The sequence below is a fragment of the Aedes aegypti genome, chromosome 2 (assembly GCF_002204515.2).
Source record: "Aedes aegypti strain LVP_AGWG chromosome 2, AaegL5.0 Primary Assembly, whole genome shotgun sequence".
Lineage (NCBI taxonomy): Eukaryota > Metazoa > Arthropoda > Insecta > Diptera > Culicidae > Aedes > Aedes aegypti.
Genome location: NC_035108.1, coordinates 359,852,524 through 359,872,857, shown reverse-complemented (window position 1 = coordinate 359,872,857; position 20,334 = coordinate 359,852,524). Strand labels below are relative to the sequence as shown.

At 35.7% G+C, this 20,334-nt stretch overlaps 1 protein-coding gene across 1 annotated transcript in view; it reads left to right on the top strand.

The window, feature by feature from the left end:
• Positions 1 to 263: 263 nt before the first annotated feature.
• The window catches only part of LOC110676888, an 81,845-nt gene continuing 61,774 nt past the window's right edge, over positions 264 to 20,334 (top strand). Inside the window, exons 1-2 of the mRNA XM_021846444.1 lie at positions 264 to 550; positions 15,848 to 15,962. Of these exons, the coding sequence (XP_021702136.1) occupies positions 15,902 to 15,962 (61 nt within the window). The 5' untranslated portion in view covers positions 264 to 550; positions 15,848 to 15,901. The remainder of the gene's footprint in view (positions 551 to 15,847; positions 15,963 to 20,334) is intronic.

The window sequence follows — 20,334 nt, the reverse complement described above, 5'->3', positions numbered from 1 at the left end:
TGAGTTTTTCTTTTGGGGGGTACATATTACCCCATCGTCCCTTAACGGGAGAGTCAACGCGTGAGAAAAACCCAACCCCACGACGAAGCCGATATGTCTGCTCCCTCTCCACCATTTCCCAAAAAATCCATTCGAAATGGAAAAACTTTTTGATGTATTCCCACCCAGCTCCCCGCCGGTTGCGATGGGTGGGTGGCGCGGTGCGTTGCGTCGGATCGGTCGGGATGGACTCATTAGTTGGGAGGCCCCTTGGGTCGCTGGTTGGATGTCGGTTAGTTTAGCTTAGAACGTTGCCGAGTGCAGTCCGCGCTCATTCGTCGGGAAGCTAGTCGAAAGCGTTAGCTTAGTTAGGAGACAGTGTGTCAAAGAGCCTTAATCTGTCGAGGCCCTTGTCGGTGGTGAACTTTTGTTGGTGGGGAAGCTTATTTCCTGTTTGACCTGCCGCAATTTCCGGGGCGGATAGGTCAACGCGTGTGTTTCGGTCGATCAGTTCTTGGAAACGCTGCGGTTACGCATCCCGCTCCGGTGTTAATTCCGGTTGCAGTTTACGGTGTGTGTGATTTGTTGTGTGGTTTTTGCTGAGCTGCTGAAGGACACATTTCTGCAAATGGCAAAAATACACTTGAATATGATTGCGGAAAACGGTGCGAGTGTCTTCGAGTACCCGGATAGTGGACTTATATCTTCGTTTTACGGTTTAGCTGAGGAAAATTGTGCGTCTTTGAGAGAGGATGTCCTAACAGAAGATTTACTTATGCGAACTGCTGATTCAATAGATGTTTGGTGGATATCTTCTCTTTTGGTTAAGTGTTAAATTATTCGATGATGGGAAATTGTAATAATAAGATTACACGTGGAATCGTTGATGCTAACAGAAATACAACACATTAGTAACATTACTGAGGTAAAAGCACCGGTTTTGGCCAGTCTAAGAGGACATGTTTTTTTTAAATATATAATGAAATCCCCAATATGTAGAGCATAAATACCAAATGATTTCAATCCATATTATGTATGAAAAATATCGAAATCGAGCATAAACCTTAATCATGCATTAGAAATTGCGTTTTTTAATTTAGACCACCATTTTTGACCACATTCTTAGGAATATCGTAATCCGGGGTATCATTGATCATTTTTTGGAACACTTCTCAAAAATTTCATTTGAAAACACGTTTGTTGCAAGTTTTATACTTTTGAAACAAGTACTGACACCCATTGCTTGTGTATATATACTGTATTTTGTTTTTTGAAAGTTCAAAATATATGAATGAATTTGAAGGCTCAACTCTTAATTTTATGAAATCCTATCAAATCCAAATTAGCGTTTTGTATAAAAAAGCATCAAAATATCATATTTCTAAGTATTTTTTTTTTGAAAACTTTAATAAATATACGTACCGTAGTCCGGGGTAACATTGATCAGATTTTTCTTAATTTGTCCAAATTTCCATTTGAAAATGCAAATGTTGCTAGTTTTAAATTTAAAAAAGGACTGATACCCACAACTTCTGACTGCATACCGTAATTTCTAGTGAAATTGATCATTTTTCACAATGTTTTATGTCTGCTTTTTTATAATGTTACTAATGCCAAACAACTGAATGCATGAAAACAAATACGATTGATTGGCTCATATACAGAAATATTAAAAGAAGTTATTTCAGGGTTGAAAATTATTTCTAAAATAAAAAAAAATCAAGGGATCCCATTTCGGGGTGAAATTATTATTAGTTTTGAAAACAACTCTGCTTACTTAATTTGAGCTTCCTGAAAATAAGCCTGCTAGTTTCTTAACAATGCTAGATTTATGAAAATAACAAACAATTAAATTTCACTAATACCGCAAAACACGAGTTTTATGATATCTAACAAATATCCAATAATTTCATCTAAATGAGAAAACTGGTAATATTTCGATAATAAAATCTGTTTTGGAGATATATTTTAAGCATCCTTACAAACTTTAAGGTTGACACAATGTTCAAATCCTTGTTTAAATCTATAAGTTTATAGATATCTGCAAATACCACACCGAACATGATTCTGGAATTTTACATTATTGTCATAAAAAATAAACATTCTTTAACACAAAAACACTTCACAACATACAATTCGACAGCAGTTAAGACAAACAACGTTCATTTACTGAAGGTCACACTATTTTTTTTATCTTTTAGTAAGATACAGTGATACGGTGATGAATTTGATCCTACCGATCAATTTCACCCTGAATTACGATATTGTATTTGGTTTTCTGAAAGGTTTAAGCATGTTTAACCGGTGTAGGCCTGAGTGAAAGTAAAAATACTAATATCCTCATAGCTCAGCTTTATTTATTTGCAATAACAATCATTTTAATTTGCATAAAACATTAAGATCTGATATTCAACATTATATATGGAGAGTTTTGCACCGTTTAAAATATACCGGATGTGGCCAATCGGACTTAATGCCCGGAAGAATCGGCTATAGATTTGATGGATACTAAACCGTTTCCATTCTCGAAAAGTAGAAATCAAACATATTTATTCACTAAAATGCGTTCCCATAAGCTTGGCACATATGTTAAGATACAAAAAGGGCACTTTATCGTAAATTAGAGGCTTTCCGGGGACCCGAAAATGATCATTTATAGGATCAACCAAATGCAAGACTCATAGTTATCCAATTCAATTGTTTCTCACAAGCTTAACACTGATGCAATTTTCTTTCACCTTTTACGTGACCCAGTGACCCACCGTAATAACTCCGGCCCCAGGAATATTTCCGCGTTCCTCTGGTCACTTCTAGAAAATAGATATGTGTGCCAGTATACTGGCAAAAAAATCATTTGAATCCATTAAGCATTCGCTGAGTGGTGAGGGTTTTAGTACTTTTGCTTTCACTCAAGCCTATACGGGTTATTAAAAGGGGCGGTTTTTCGATTTAGCTGATATGGGAATAAATTGATCACCCATGTACGGTGGAAATATGGAAAATGTCGCTTTTTACTAAAGTCATGAATCCTGAGGACAAATTTGAAACCGTACAAGTCATATACTTTTTGATTTTTGTTAAATTTTAAACACTATGCATCGTGAACGCCTAATGGTATGCAATTTCGTAAGGAATTTCTTCATTCTTAATGATTCTAATTTTTTTTCTAGATTGAACATCCTTATGGAAATTATGAGTGATTCCAAGCAACAGCACCAAAATTTGGTAAATTTTTTAATTCATTTTTTTCTATTGAGCTGAAACTTTGCACAGTTTTCCAGTTCCATCTAAATCGTCATTTTCCGATATCAAATCTTCAAGTTGAGTCACGACTAACTTTTCAAAAGGGTGTATGTGAAAATGGTTCAAAAATATTCAAAAAGCTGCACAGCAAAAACGGTTCGTTCGATTGTTAGACAACAAAATAAACAAAGTTAGACAACTAAATAAAGATTCCAAAAAAAATACACACAAAAAAAAATTTTTTTTGCATTAAAAAGCATAATTTTTGACACAAAAACTCAAATATCTCAAAACCCTATCGGAATACCAACGTAATTTTTTGAGGGAAAACGGTCCATTATATTAGCTATCTACCATAAAAATTTGGTGATGGTAAACCAATAAATAAAAAAGTTATGACATTTCAAACATGTCACAATTTTCACATTTAGCAGAAAAAAAATTTTTTTTTTCGGTGTAAATTATAACGGGAACCGCAGTTTGTTGCTGATTTTATTGTTAAGGGCCTTGCGTGAATTAAACAAGTCGTTTTCATGTATTCATTAGTATTATGTATATTATATGTATAAATATTATGTATATGTATAAATATTATATGTATATGTATATGTGTATAAATTAAAATGAATTAACAGATTACACGAAAATAAATTTTTTTTTACCAGGATATTTTTTTTTAGAGTATGATCGATGAGTTTCTAAATGTTATATATAAACTTTAAAAATTTTGGATTTGGGTATGCGTTATGAGATCATGAAAACATTTTATTAATACTTATTTATTTATTTATTGTTATTCAATTTTTTTACAATATCGAACACTTTTGCATCATTATCAGTACAGTTCGAGTATAGTTTTGCTTTAATTTTATTTTCTGACAATGGAATGAAACAGTGAAATTTGTGGGTTCCTTGGATCGTTTTCGCGTTATTATATTGCTCGCTGAGCTCTGATGCCGTTAATTCGTACTCTTCAGTAGTAGTAAAACAAAATGATAATTTTGTTAAATCTTCTTCTTTTCTGCGATTCGCCCAATCAAATAGTTCTTTTGCAGTTTTAATTGGATGCTCACGTTCTTTGGCTAAACTTGCTCTTGTGGCCATGCGCTTTATGGTTCCTCCAATAGCATCACAAGGACCTTTGCCATGTGACGTAGCAAAGAAATGCCATTCTGCATCAATTCCGTACTTTGATTTAAATTGACATAGGCTCGAAAAATTCTTACGGTTTTTGTACTGCGATGCTGCTCCATCAGACATGAAATATATCTTTCTGATTTCTTTATCCTTATCAACGCGTAAAAAGTTAATCATTTTGGCAATGAACAAATTTACAGATACTGAGTCGTGTCTTAAATCTTCGGAAATTGCAATAAAACTAAAATGTTCAATTTGCGTACTTCCATTGAAATAAATAACGAATGGATGAATTGTAGCTTGTTGTACGTTCCAGTGATGGGACTGCACTTCATCTTGCAATACAAAGCTATAGTTTTCAGAAAAATCACAAATGACTAAAAATTCACCATCTTGTAATGTATTTTTCGTATTTTTTAAAAAGCGGGATTGCTCTGTTTTAATAAAGTCGTGAGGAATTAAACTTTCTAATTTCAAGCAAAAAAATGACACAAACTCATCTACAGGTTTTACAATAGTTTCTAGGTCACACCTATCCGTGGTCACCCATTGCTCAAATGATAACTGATCAATATAATTTTCTTCAAACTCAGCGAATAAAGTATTTTCCAATGATGAAGAATCTGGACAATCCGAACAAGATCGTAGATAGCAATTTGATGTTGTATTTTCACACAAAAGACTACCAGTTAACATTTTAATATCCTTTGATAAATTGATTCTTTTCAAACTATGTAAGATTAGGTTAATATTTTCGTGTGTTGTGCACACACAAACATTATGTGTTCCTGAATTGGATAGAAGCTTGCATTGCCTTGGACGAAGGCTTGCAAATGAGGAAAAACCTACCTTAATATTTTCGTTAATTTCCTTGAAGCGTGTATACGCTTCTTTCAAAGTAGTCATCATTAATCGTTTTTGGATTGCTTGACGCTTTCCATCTTTTTTTACAGATACATAATCTTTTTGGCCAGGCATAGCTCTACTTACTTCATCGTCTTCAAAATATTGAATTATTTTTTCTTTTGTCTCATCTGTTAATGAAGTACTCGACCTAGCATTTTTGGTTGCAAGACAGTTATTTTTTAATTGTTTTGCCTCTTTTGCTGTATTTCTATTGGTTTTGAACTCATCAATGGAGTCTTGAATAGACCACGAGCTTGGCAGCATCGACAAAATCAATAATTTTTCTTTCCTTGTCGTGGCTAGATTCGAGAACCTTTCCTTCATATTCATAATTACCTCATCGTAGTCTGTATTTTCCACATCCTCAGGTCCTAATTTGAAGAGGTTTCTTCGTACAGCTTCGTTGATTTCACGGTATTTTTTCTCGGGATAATTGACGTAACCCATCTTCGTCCATTTAATCGGAGTCACTTTTATTCCAGCTATCCCTTCGTTGAAGCGTTCGATGTTGACCTTCTGGATGCACTCATCTTCTGATTGATTTGTTGAAACAGATGTCGCTGATGGTACCGTGGCAAGACTATCTGCACTTGGTACTTCTGGTAACTCCTCAGTTGTTGTCGGTGCATCTAGTAATTCCTCAGTTGTTGTTGTTTTCGAACTTCCTGCAACCTGATCCACCGATGATGTACAGATTGCCCGTTTGTCAACGTTTAAACGGCAGGACGTACAAATGCGTAAATTTGTATTCAATGTAGACATTGGAGCATAACCAGCCGCTTTCAGTTTATCTATGGTACTTTCGGTGAGATTTCGTAGCTCTTTCGAACACTTTTTTTCTGCAAACGGCCTGCAACAGTTGAGAAAGCGACTACTCATGTTGCTCGTTAGATTTTAATAAACAAAATCACTTTTAAGTTTTTACTGACTAGTTTGGTGTCGTTTGCTTGACTGAAGAAAAATTTTACAATTAAATCTTTTATAACCATAGTGGTAGTATATTTTTATCTTTTTCGTGAGTATGTTCATGGTATGTACCTATCATGTTTTTGATGTTGTTGAAGTTACTCGCTTTCTCCCAAATATGATTAACAAAGTCTATTCTCTACCAAGGCGAGTCTATACCCAGGTGTAATCAGATTTTAACTTTGTGCTTTACGTATACTAGATCACCTGGGTATAGACCCGCCTTGTTCTCTACGAGGTAAACTTTTTGCAGGTAAACTAGTCGTATACCTGTATAGAAAACTTTTTTTGTAGCTTTTGTCTTCAATATTAGATTTCTTATAGGTTTCTTTTATCAAAAGGTTTCAACACTATTGAGAGAATTTTTCTTCAGTTACGTACAATAAAAATATGACACTATCAAGACTTTAGATCACAATACTGGATCGCGTCTAACTTTCTAATAGATGCTATAATAGTAATGAATAATTAAATAAAATATCATGAAAACAACTTGTTAACCTCATGTGGTACCCTTTACAAAAAATTCAGCAACAAACTGCGGTCCTAAAAAAAATTAACAATGAAAAAAAAATTGTTTCACTAAGTGTCAAATTTGTGAAATATTTGAAATGTCATAACTTTTTATAGGCTTACCATCACCAAATTTTTATGATAGATAGTTAATATAATGGACCGTTTTCCCTCGAAAAATTACGTTGGTATTCCGATAGGGTTTTGAGATATTTGAGTTTTTGTGACAAAAATGATGTTTTTTAATGCAAAAAAAAATTTTTTTTTACTGTGTGTATTTTTTTTGGAATCTTTATTTAGTTGTCTAACTTTGTTTCTTTAGTTGTCTAACAATCGAACGAACCGTTTTTGCTGTGCAGCTTTTTGAATATTTTTGAACCATTTTCACATACACCCTTTTGAAAAGTTAGTCGTGACTCAACTTGAAGATTTGATATCGGAAAATGACGATTTAGATGGAACTGAAAAACTGTGCAAAGTTTCAGATATTTTTGAAATGGTCGATCAGAATCGACTTGCATGCCTCCGTGGAATCCCTCTGTTGAAAAAAAAATAAATCTGTTGGATATGAGAAAATACGTTTGGGAATTGCCTTCATGGCGTTTATGCGGTATTCTAGACATTTCTTTATTTTTTCATAAATATTGTTTACAATTTACCATGAAAGCCTAAATTGTGTACGTCAGGTTGTTTGCACAAACAAATATTATTTGCATTGACAACTCGTTTTTGTCTCAAGCACAAAAATGCCACTGTTCAATTAACTAAGGGTGGCGGAATCCATTATCGTTTTCAAAAATATCATAGCACGTCTAGTTTTTGAGATATTTACATGTTGAAATTGCATTTGTTGACTATTGCAGCCAATTTGTATGGCAATTTATTTGCCACATAATTCAAACTTCATGTGTATAACATACTTATCAACAAAGTTCATAATACGGGCCCAGATAGCCGTAGCGGTAAACGCGCAGCTATTCAGCATGACCATGCTGAGGGTCGTGGGTTCGAATCCCGCTGGTCGAGGATCTTTTCGTAAAGGAAATTTTTTCGATTCCAAGGGCATAGAGTATCTTCGTACCTGCCACACGATATACAAGTTATGCTACGTTTCACCGAGCTAACATAAAAAAAACATTTATTCATAAAAGTAATCGTACATCTACAACATCACACTTAGAACTAAACTTCACATTGATTCCCAAATGGTTTTTATGGAGTAGAACTGATGATTCTGCATTCCAGGAGTGGCGTGGTTTCCGTGCGACCTTCGTTCCCGTCACCGTTGGATTCTTGCGTAGCTCATCGGTTTCGTCCATGCGCGTGCATCGTAATTGATGTTGCTATGTGGCCAGGTGAATGTGTTAATGTTGGATGGCGGCAGGGGTCCTCATAACGCCTCCCCTCTAACTGTCAGGCGTCCTCGGTTGACTTGTTTGATCCTCTCGTCAGGACGAATCTGGGTACTGGGAATAGAGATTTTGGCGAGAGGGAGGTTTCATCTTTCTGAAAGGTGGTTGATGTATCCTGTCTGTTGTTTTCCTGTGGGTTGATAGTAGGTTTCTCGTCGGTAATGCGTAGGGTGACGATGCTTTCCTTCTTATCCTTGGTTTTGAATCTACGAATACAGATAATTGAAAAAAGACACAAGACGATGGAGGAGATGGCTATTCCTCCGATTGTCTGAGAGCTGATCATGTGCAGTTTAAGTCGTTTAATTTCCTCTAGATTGTTGAGGTTTAGCTGGTGAATATCTTCACTGTCTCCTTTCTGTTTGATGGTTTCTATTTCTTTACCAAAGATAGGTGTGAGATATGTGTGCTGGTTCACGACCTTGATATTACCTTTAAATGTGAGGTTTCGCACTGTGATCGTACAATTACCTGCTTCGACAACGGTTGGTGTTGAGATTATCTGTGATTCTCCGCATGAGTCCCAAATGGTTACTGCCTTGTGTGTGTCGACAAGGATAGTCCCAGGGTTGACTTCTTTGATTATTGGCTCTTCGGGCTGTTTGATCATAGGGCATTTGGCTTTATGATTTGTTAGAATATTGAAGATGCATTCGTCGTTCACTGGTTCGTTATTATTGCAGATGAAGCACCTCTCTCTTTGTTGGAAAAACGTTTGTTGATGGCTGGCCACATAACGTATATTTGTGTTGATTCTGGTCCCGTTAACGTTGACTGGTTCTAGCTGGATCAATCTGTACTCTTTTGTCTCGACAATGGGAAGTTTTACAATAATAATAATGTGGTTATTTTGCAGTGAAACGGGCTTTTTGAATTTTATAATATAAAGTTTGTTCCAAGTGGTCCGATGTGTTAATTGTCTTCGCTAAGTTTTCTATGTAGATTAAATTATGCTTGATGTCTCCTAGGTCTACTTTATGTATCAATCTTTCGTAACCTGTTTTGATTCTCACTGTGTCTAGTGATATAGTGATCAGCCCGTTCTTTGTGGATACGTCATGATATGTCGTCGCTGTAGTCAGTTGTACAAGTCTGAAAAGAGGCCAAAAAATTACATCTTAATTCTGTTTTTGTGAATTTTCACTCCGTATGAGTCTTTATAAGTCAACTCGTTATTTTCCTGGACTCTAGAAATTTTGTATGGGTCTTTGTCCTTTGTAATTCGTTGATTGACCTTGATATAAACGTTTTGTCCTTGATCTAAATCTTTGGGTATGGTTCTATTTTTGTTACTGTTTTCGATTTGTTTCTGTCGTTTTGCCATTTGAACCTTAATGGCTGATTGGATTTTATTGTAATTTTCAAGAATTTCTTCGGTATTTGTCTTGTTTTGGTGATTGAAAATAACGTCTCTAGGTTTGAAACCTGTTGCTGAATGGATAGTGTTGTTGTAAATGTCTACGAAAATGTTAATTCTGTCATAGAAATCGAGGTCTTTGTATTTAGGGTTGAGCGCCCTGTATAGTTCGATCAACGTCGAATGGAATCTTTCGACTATCCCATTTGCGTTGCTGGAACTAGCATGGTGCATCTCTATATTCAAATCTTGCATAAATCCAATGAATTCGATCGAAGTGAGCGCTGGTTCCTGATCGCAGGTTATGATCTCTGGTCTGCCAAAAATTCTAATATGCTCCGTAATTGCTCTTTTCAAATCAACTATTGTTCTTGCGTTTAGAGCAATTACGTTTGCGAATTTTGAAAAAGCGTCCACCACGGTTAACATTTTCTTTCCGCTCATAAAGAAGATGTCAATGTGGATATTTTCGAAAGGTTTGCCGGTTGTGTTTGTTTTTTGAATTAATTTTGTAGGTTTTCTGTCATACTTGCATTTCTTGCAGGTAGGACAGTTATTTATGAATATTTTGACCTTTTTGTCAATCTCAGGGAAAAAATAATCCGAAAGTATTTGGGCTTTATTTTCTTTCATACCCCTATGGGCGTATTCATGGATTTTACGAATGATATCGTCTTGGTCTTCTGGTAGCCGTACATCTTGTAGTAGAACCTGTGAAATAAAAAGCTTAAAGATTCCATTATGAGACAGGTGTTTACGATATGTTTCTTGTATAAGCTGTGTGAGTGGTACAGGACAATAGATGCAATTCACGCCGTTTGGCTTAAGTTTCTCCTTGAAGATTTTAAGGATGTCGCGTTCTGTATACTCAGGTTTTGAGATTGTAAACCTATGGTATTTTGGGAATACTTCTTCGTGTGCTTCAATGTCTACTGCGGAAACTTTGAATACAATTTGATTCTTGAAACAGTTTATTGGTTTTTCCGTTGTCCATATATAATGGTCATCGCTTGTGTCGGCTGAATGTACGGTGTTTTCGTCGCTTTCGTCCTTGTCATGTTCATCTTCAACGTCATCTTGGTTATTAGCATTTATATCTGTCGGTTTAAGCCTTGAGAGGGCATCTGCGACGACATTCTCTCTTCCGGGCTTATAGATAGTTTCGAAATCAAACTCGCTTAAATCTAGTTTCCATCGTATAATTTTTGGGTTCGCGCTAGTCATGGAGTAAATTAATGGCTGATGATCTGTAATTAATTTGAAACGTCGTCCGTAGAGATAGGGGCGGAAGTGTTTTACTGCCCATATGATGGCTAGGAGTTCTTTCTCAGTGGTGCAGTAATTTTCTTCGGTTTTACTAAGTGTCCTGGATGCGTAGGCGATAGGGCGATCTTTACCGATTTGTCCTTGGGACAATACAGCTCCGATGGCAAAATCGCTTGCATCTGTTGTAAGTATAAAATCTTTGCCAAAGTCAGGGTAGGCCAAAATGGGGTCCATAGTCAAAAGGGATTTGCATTTGTCGAAACATTGTCTTATCTCTGGGGTGAAAGTGAAGTCTGTATCACTTCGCAGTAATTGCGTAAGAGGTTTTACCATTTTAGCAAAGTCTTTAATGAACCGGCGATAATAGCCTATAGTTCCAAGAAATTGCTTAAGTTCTTTTTCATTTTTCGGGATAGGCCAATTTTTGATAACTTCAATTTTATCACTATTCGGCTTGACTCCCTTTTCGGTAACGGTATGTCCTAAGAATTGAACTTCCCGTCTAAAAAAATAGCATTTGTCCAACTGTATTTTTAGGCACGCTTCTTTCAACTTTTGAAGTATTTTCCTAATATCCTTGACGTGCTCTTCGAACGAACTAGAGAAAATTATTATGTCGTCCATGTATACGAGACAACATACTCCAATGAATTCCCGAAGAACGGCGTCCATAACCCTTTGAAAGGTCGCAGGGGCGTTCTTGAGACCAAATGGCATTCTAGTGAATTCGTATTTCCCAGAACTCACAGAAAAAGCCGTTTTCTCGAAATCATTTTTATCTAGTTGGATTTGATGGAATCCGGATACTAGATCGATGGTAGAAAAATACGTTGCTCTACCGAGTTTATCTAATATATCCGTGATATCAGGTATTGGGTATCTGTCGGAAATAGTTTTTTCATTAAGTTTGCGGTAGTCAATGACCAGTCGAAACTTTTTTTGTCCAGATGCGTCAGCCTTTTTGGGAACTACCCATACAGGTGACGTATAAGGCGATATGGATTCTTTGATAATACCGTCCTTCAGCATCTTTTGTATTTGATTTTGTACCTCACTTTCGAATATTTGTGGATAGCGATGAGACTTGGTATGGATTGGGATATTGTCAACTGTTCTGATTTTATGTTTAATCCGATGAGTGAATGACAATTTATCCTCTTCGAAATATAGAATTTCTGAATTATCGGAGATCACCTTTTCTAACTCTCCTTTTTCCGGTTTGCTCAGAGAATCGTCTTGAATTTTAAATTTGTTGTTCTTTACATATTTTGGACCTTGAGTTTCTATAAATTCGTTGTTTTTGAAAGCCATTTCGTTGACGTTGATTTCCAAATTAGATTTGTTGTGATTTTTCACGGCTACAAAAGCAGTGTTATTTTTACTATTGTAAATACCAGGTAATATAGAAAAGTTTCCCATGTTTCTCTCCTCTCCTACAATAAAATCTCCTTCGTTTACCGTTTTTATCTTGATATACTGGACTTCCTGTTCATTAAGATTAAGTTTCTGTGTTTCGGGGAATCGTTTCTTCAGTTCGATAGTTTTCCTACCTACTTTTAATTTGTTTTTCCCAATGTCCAATTGAGCATTTAGATCACGTAATGATTCATACCCAATTAGTCCGTCAAAAAATTGATGGAATTTAAAAACGTAGAATTTTATTTTTTTCTTTATTAAAAACGGGTCGAACGACACAGAATGTTTAATTGCAAAGGTGCCGTTTATGTTGGTTACCTTAAGGCCTTTTTCTATTTTCGCGTTTTCTAAATTGACATGTTCCGGGGATATGTAATTTTTGTTCGCACCTGTGTCGATCAAAAATTTCATTTCGCCCTTTGTGGTCGGAATGGTTATGTACGGAATAAAATTATTTAGCTCTTTGTTTCTCCGCGTCCGGCTATTTGAAAATTTATCTCATCTCCTACGAAATACTCATCCTCGTCGGACTCTAGTTTGCATGTGTCGTTTTGGTTTTCCTCTTCGTCTGATTCTTCCGAATATTTATCCCTTTTCCCTTCGTTGTTATTGATCTGCATTTTTGAAATGTGTGTTTTCATAGACACTTCTTCATCGTTGTTCCTTTTGTACCTTCCAGAGTTTGCTTTCTGTGGTCCTGAATTTTGAGAGTTATTGGAATTTTGGTTTCTGGTGTTCTCATACTTGTTTTGGAATTTTGGGTGGACATTTGCTCCAGAAGAGCTAGAAGAAGCTTGTCTATTTTCCATTTTCTGCCTGAAGGAAGCGTTTGAATGGGCAATTGTGATTTCATGGGCTTCCTCCAAGGATTTTGGTCTATAACTCCTAACGTACATTGCTAAGTTTTCCCCATTTAGCCCGTCGATGTACCTTGTAAGGGTCATCAGGCTAATTAGTTTATTTACTGCTTCTGTGGACCTTTTGTAGTCCTCCATCTGCGCGGCTGTTGTTTTAATAGCCGTGTCGATGGCTTTAACCTTTTGGAAATATTCTTGAAAAGTTTTCTTTCCCTGCCTTACGTAAAATAGCGATTGGATATGAGACGTTATGTCTCGCTTATCGCCAAATGTATTGAGTAGAATCTCTTTTATTTCGATCCACTCCGATGGGTTTCCGGAAGCTATAAGCACTTCTCTTGCTTCGCCCACTATTTTGGATTTAATTACCCTAATGATTTGTTTATACTCAGGCTCGAGTTCATACTCCTCAAACTGATCGATCGCCTCCTGAGTGTCCTCGATCCAAGCTAGAGCTTCTTTTCGGTTTCCACTGAATTGGGGGATGATCTTTATTTGATCGGGAATATAGAAATTTGTAAATGGGTTTTTTGCCTTGTCTTGTAAAGCATTAATTGTCGCAATTAGGCTCGCTTGAGTATTAGTCAGCTGAGCGACTTGTTGTATCAGCTGTTCAGGTGTAATCTCTGTAACTTGAACTTGAGCGGATGGCTCGGACATGGCGTGTTTGGTTTTGTTAAATTTACACGCGAGCGAAATACGATTCTTTTGCTTACACTCCCTGTCGTCTTAGACCGGGTTTCAAAGCGTGTGATTATAATTTGTCGTTTGTTTTTGTACTTCTCCCGTAGGTCACTTTATTCGTTTCTACCGCGCGCAATTATGCTATATTTGTTCGCGGGGGTTTAACTTTGTTATCGCGAGGGTTTGATTCGCGCACTTTAGGATCAATTAGAAAAGAACAATGTTCGAGTTCGATATTCCCTCTCACTCTCAATGGTTCCACTTAGATCACTTTTAGCACTTAGTTTTTGAAAGAAAAAAAAATACCGTGTTGGTGTCTACTTACAGTAGGATTAGCAGCATCCTCCTGAAGTCCAAGCGTGTGTTGAGATAAAGGTTGTAGGTTCGTGCGTGGTCCTCACTTCGCTCTGGATGTATTCAAATCGTGTGATATCCCCTCACCGATGGTTTCCCGACACTTCCAGTTGTTCACGATGAACTTTGCTAAGAGAGTTTTCGCGCGGTCACTAAAATCACTGTCCTTATATTCACTAAGTCAGAAGATTTCAGGTTTTTGCACTTAATTACCACTTGCACTTTCCGAGACTGCGCCAGTTATGCTACGTTTCACCGAGCTAACATAAAAAAAACATTTATTCATAAAAGTAATCGTACATCTACAACATCACACTTAGAACTAAACTTCACATTGATTCCCAAATGGTTTTTATGGAGTAGAACTGATGATTCTGCATTCCAGGAGTGGCGTGGTTTCCGTGCGACCTTCGTTCCCGTCACCGTTGGATTCTTGCGTAGCTCATCGGTTTCGTCCATGCGCGTGCATCGTAATTGATGTTGCTATGTGGCCAGGTGAATGTGTTAATGTTGGATGGCGGCAGGGGTCCTCATAACGTACATATGCAAAAATGATCAATCGGCAAAGAAAGCTTTCAGTTAATAACTGTGGAAGTGCTCATAAGAACACTAATCTGAGAAGCAGGCTTTGTCTCAGTGGGGACGTAACGCCAGAAAGAAGAAGAAGAAGAATACTTTCGATGGTTAAAAGTAATTTGTTGGTGGTTCAGAAAAGTATTGTATTTTTGAGAAAAGAAGAATTTGTATGAAGACGGCAAGCATGTTGGAAAAAAAATCGATAAATTGAATGTTTAAGGCTCAAGAATCCATCATTCAATCATCAGCAATCATCAAAATTTGAAAACTAGTTTTTTGTTCAAATTTCAATTAATCCTTATGAAAATCTATCGTCGTTTTTCAGATAGCAAGTGCAACGCAATGATAGATTTTCTTGAGGATTGCTTCAATTTTAAGCAAAAAAACGTTTTGAAAATTTGTAAAACGATGATGGTTATTTTTCTCTTAAGTCCTATTTTGCATGTTTGGTGGATCAGACCACAAAAATGTTTGATAAATAATACTGTAAATCACATGTAAACATCGATAGAAACATTGTTTTATGTGACTTTGGCGACCTGTAGCTAAAAACTGTAACATGCTGGAACATTTATGAGAACGGCATCAGATTCAGCGACCCTAAATCTATTATTGACACATAATTTGATCCATGAGACACGCAAAAATGTCATTTTTGTTACACTGTGTAATCAATTTCACCAAAAAAGTCATCCCCCGTTCTTTTTATTATTTTAGAAACTATTCTTAGTATCACGTTGAATAGGAAATATAAGTTCATGAATAAACAAGATTCACCATCGTATTTGTTTTCCTATATTTATTTATACCGCATAGACCACATTATAGAAAATATATCTGAAAATCCGTGGAAAAATATCAGTTTCAATCGCAATTAAGGGATGTTCCCACGTTTGTGCTCTGACTCATTTTTGGAAAGTACTATTTGCGCTCTTCGGACTTCTTATCCATAGCCGTCTATTGTTCGGATGAAGGTCAGCAGCAGTGAGTTCTGGTATTGAAGAAAGGACATCCTCCACCGAAAGAAAACAGCAGCTGCTACAAACCGGAAACACCGCACCGAAAACCATCGGCAGCTCAGCAGACGAAATTTTCACCTTCTGGGTTCACGCTACACACATGTTATCCTTTCACCCAAATATAACTCGTTTTCATTCTCTGTTTCCTTCTTTCCATTGCAGTTTCTATTAATGGATTTCCAGTGGTGAACGAGTGACAACAAAAAATCGGATAAAATGAATAAATTTTATGCGATTTTTATGCTAATCATTCTGATCGCCCTCACAGTTGAGCCCGGTATGTGAACTTTCAACTTCCATAAGTACCAATCCTCATACATATACTTACACATTTAGCAGAGTTAGACCGGTTCACATTAGCAGAAATTCGGATCTTGTTGATATTCTTTTGAAGTGCTTGTTTGATCGCCCGATAACTGGTTTATAGTTTATTTATGGCTGTTTGTTTGTTGTTTTATGGCCCGATGGTTTATTTATGTTTGTAGAGATCTCGATGACAAAATACAATATGGATATAGCAAATCGTGTCTGCTTACAGTCTTATACGAATTTATTTTCTTGACTCCAACATTTCGATACAAATTTGGATCTTCTCTAGGGTTAAATAGTTATCGCGACTTACCAAAAACAGTCGCAAATATTTTTTTATCTCTGAAGAAAATCCATATTGTGATCGAAACATTGGATTCAAGAAAATAAATTCGTGGGCCCTTCAGTTGTTCTGATTTCTAAACTAATTGACGACTTGAAGTTTATCCGCAGACTAGATATAATATAAATTTAAATTAGCAAAAAAAAAAAACACAAACTTTTTGGTCAAAACGAATTTCTTATTTTGAAAATAAAAATGGATGAAAATTTCTTCAGGTTAATTAGAGTTCTAGGTGCCTGAAAGCATGGATCAAATTTGACCATTTTGTATAGAAAAACGGCTTGTATAGAAAAATGTATACATTATTCTATCCAGCATTGTAGATTTTCTGCCCGATGGTCTTTTCAGTGTCAAGTAATGAAAGGTTTAGTATATTTGTAAACGCTGTTTCAAACAAAATTCCTAAGTGAATAAAACAAGACCAAAGCGCCAAGTTTAAAGTCAATTTGGAAAAAAGTTATAACATGAAAAGTACTTATCTAAAAAAAACTGTCGACCCTCAAAAAACTGTTTTGATCTGTTACTCGCTGTTGATGACCAGTTGTTGATCGTTTTGACTTATAATTTTTTTTGTCCTCTAGACTCATGGTTTTGTAAATTTAGTATGTGCTTTCTATTTAATTTTACCCAAACGAAGCAACAACTCAAATTTTCTTCAAAAAGATTGTAGGTAAATGCCACGTGATAAAATATTTTGATTAATGTCTACATTTCGTAGACTCATAAGCCTACAGTTCTTGATGAGGAAGTCTACCCTACAATCCTAGATAAAGTTATCATTTGCACCCTATCGAAGTTGAACTATCTTCATTGTGTGGTCAATCAAGCGCTTCAAAGCGTAAGATTAGGCAGGTAATTGGAATTTAATGCGCGTCGGTCTAACTCCATTTTCGCACGAAACCTCATCACCACCGCCCCTAAATCGCAATCATTCCGTTCCCGTGTCGGCTTGTGTGTGTGTGTGTGTCTTCCTCGCTTCGATGTTTTCAACAAATTCGAGGGCTTGAGTTGTGTAACTGTTGGGGATACTACTCGTCGTCCTTGTGCTTCTTCTCTATAAGGAAAACCATACAAAAAGAGTTACAGACTACTATTACAAGGTAGTGACATCCACCCACAGTATTTACTTGGCGGGAAAAATTTGATTATGCCCGAGGAAGAGGACAACCATCACTTTTTTACCAAAAGCAGCCAATAATTATTACGATACAAGCAACAATTGAGTAAAAATAAAATATTGAATATTTTTCAAGGAAAAGCTAAAATAAGAACTTTTTCAGAGAAATATCAAAATTTTCACCTAAATCTTATGAATAGCAATTTTTTTTAATTATTATAAGAAACTTGTTGTCTAATTTTATTTTTCCATTCCATGTTTTTATGTGCTTGGTTTTAATTTTTCACTGGAAATTCTTGGGTTACTTACTGCCAATTATATTTTGTTTTTCTTTAAACATTTCAAAATTTTATGTGCTTATTTAATAAATAAAGTGCTTATTTTATTCTTACAGTGCTAATTTTCAATTTTAAATTGCTTATTTATTTTTTTAATAGAAATATCGATTGATTTTTCATTACGAGTTTCTAATCAATCATTGCTTCTTTTTCAATATTTTCATGTAGAAAATATATATAAAAGTGCTCAATCAACAATCCAAAGTTATTGATAAAAGTGTACAAATTTTAGCTTATGTCTAATTATTTCATTGGCTACTGTTCGGTAAAACGATGAGTGTTCCTCATCTTTAAATGCTTGTTAGTATGGCTGCCTTGCGTCCAATGCAGCTGATTTTTTTTCTCTTGCTTTTGGTTGGGCTGAGCAATAAGTTTGTAACACAACGAAAGACATCTAAATTGCTTGGAAGACAGCCAAGAAAGTTTAGTGGATTGATGTCGACGCCCACCGTGTAGTAGCAGACCCTACTGTAGTAAGAAAGTGTAAGAAGTGCCCTAGGAGTAACAATGGGGGTTGAATTCGAATTCATGTTACATAAACTCGATGTGCGGCGGATGTAAAGTTTACAACGACCTACCTACGAGAACGACGATGACGAGGATTTGGATAGGTAATTGATTGGTGTTCTCCATGGCACTCTTCACCCAAAGTCAGTTGGGGCTTAAGGTAACCGATACAATGATAATAAGGAAATTTGAATGTTTGAAATATTTGTTCAATTTGTCCAATCATTCAGCCTTGTTGAAATGTTCTGCGTTGTGTATAAACAAGCAAACTAATTTTGTTTCTCAACAGAATAAAATGATGTTGCATTATGATGAACAAATTTTCGAAGGGGGAGGGGCCTGGTGTTACCCCTCTCACGCCGAGGACCTGGGATCAATTCCCATCTCCGAGATAGTCACTTATGACATGAATGTTATAGTGACGACTTTTTTTGGAAGGGGAGTAAAGGCGTTGGTCCCGAAATAAACTAGCACAGAGTTACAAATTTCGTTAATAAAGATAAAAAAATATGCCTATCACCTAGAGGTCCAATTTTTCGAATAGCTGGGAAAACCCCAATTTAAAATTTAGTTTTAAGTTGAAAAACAAAGTGAAACATTCATCTACAATATCAGTTCAGAAAATATAGGTGAATTCAAAAAGAAAAATAACTTTCAACATGTTCGGTCACTAGTTAGCTAAAATCCAAAAATTTTGCTTCAAAACTCGATTTAATAATTTTTACCAAAACTCATCAAAATTTGGGTTCGGCATATTTTTCCTGGTCGATAACTCATTTCTACTTAGATTCAGCATCCCCGAATGCATGTTTTTTTAGTGTTGCTAACCTTATTAAATGAACACTTATTAATGTAGGTACGTCAAATAATTGACGAACAGCTTCTTTATACTGCAAATATTGCTCCCCACCATTCTCTGCGAAGCTATTTGGCTCAAACACGCTTTCAAAACTATGGAATAAATTGGAGTTTATTCTGCTTGACTAAGTTTGCGCAAACGTTAGTTTTTTTTTTTTAAGTTGAAATCCTTAAAATGTATGAAAAACAGCATTTTTGTTAGAATATTGTTCTTTGGGAGCCAAAAATACTGTCTATGCCCAAAATAGAGTCCTCAACCGTAAATCATGTCTCAAAAAACTATGTATGGTCAAAATTGGTAAAATATTGATAATGCGAAATCTGCCATTATTTTTTTAAATCTGGACTGCGCTCCTAGGGTTTTAAATTGTTGCCTTTCCCGAACTCAAAGGGTACCTAAACCGAAAGCTTAAGCAACACAACTTATTCTTGGCAAATGACAGCAGCCTTATGGAGATGAATTGAGTATCAAAATCATGGACAATATAGGAAGATTACTATTTCCTGACAGTAAAGTAAATGATCGTACACAACAAAAAATAAATTGTAATATCTCGTTGTTTTCAATGCACATCACTGCTTAAATTACTCTTGTGAATGATTTGCATTATTGAATCGGCAATGGAAAACTTTTCATGGAGTAAAAACGTTCAATGATATACAAATGTAAAGACTTCGAGGCATTTTCCTGATCAATACCACACAGGTGACAGGTCAATTAGGTACTAAAACACACCATCAAAATGCAATGTCAAAATTCATATTTGACGGATTTCACGTTTGATTTTTTTTTATTTCGCTTTTTATAGTCTAGTATGCTCATATTTTGAAGTGATAAATGAGTTTTAATCACAAAATAGATTATATTTGTTTTATTGGGAGTAGTTAAAAGAAATAAAACGGAATTATACAAAGTTTTTTTTTTAATTAAATACAATTGATCTCGCACCAAACCGCTTATGAGAAAATGAACTTCGTCTAACAATCCGATGGGTTTTTAATGGTTAGAAAGATATCACAATAATATTTTATTTCTTATTTGGTCAAAGCCAATCTTAACAGGTGTCTGGAAAGGGTCAATATTATGCTTATAAAAAAAAGTCGTGGTTTTTTTTTATCATGCATCATTATTTTTATTATTGCTATATATCCTAAAACGTAGTATCTGCACATGAAT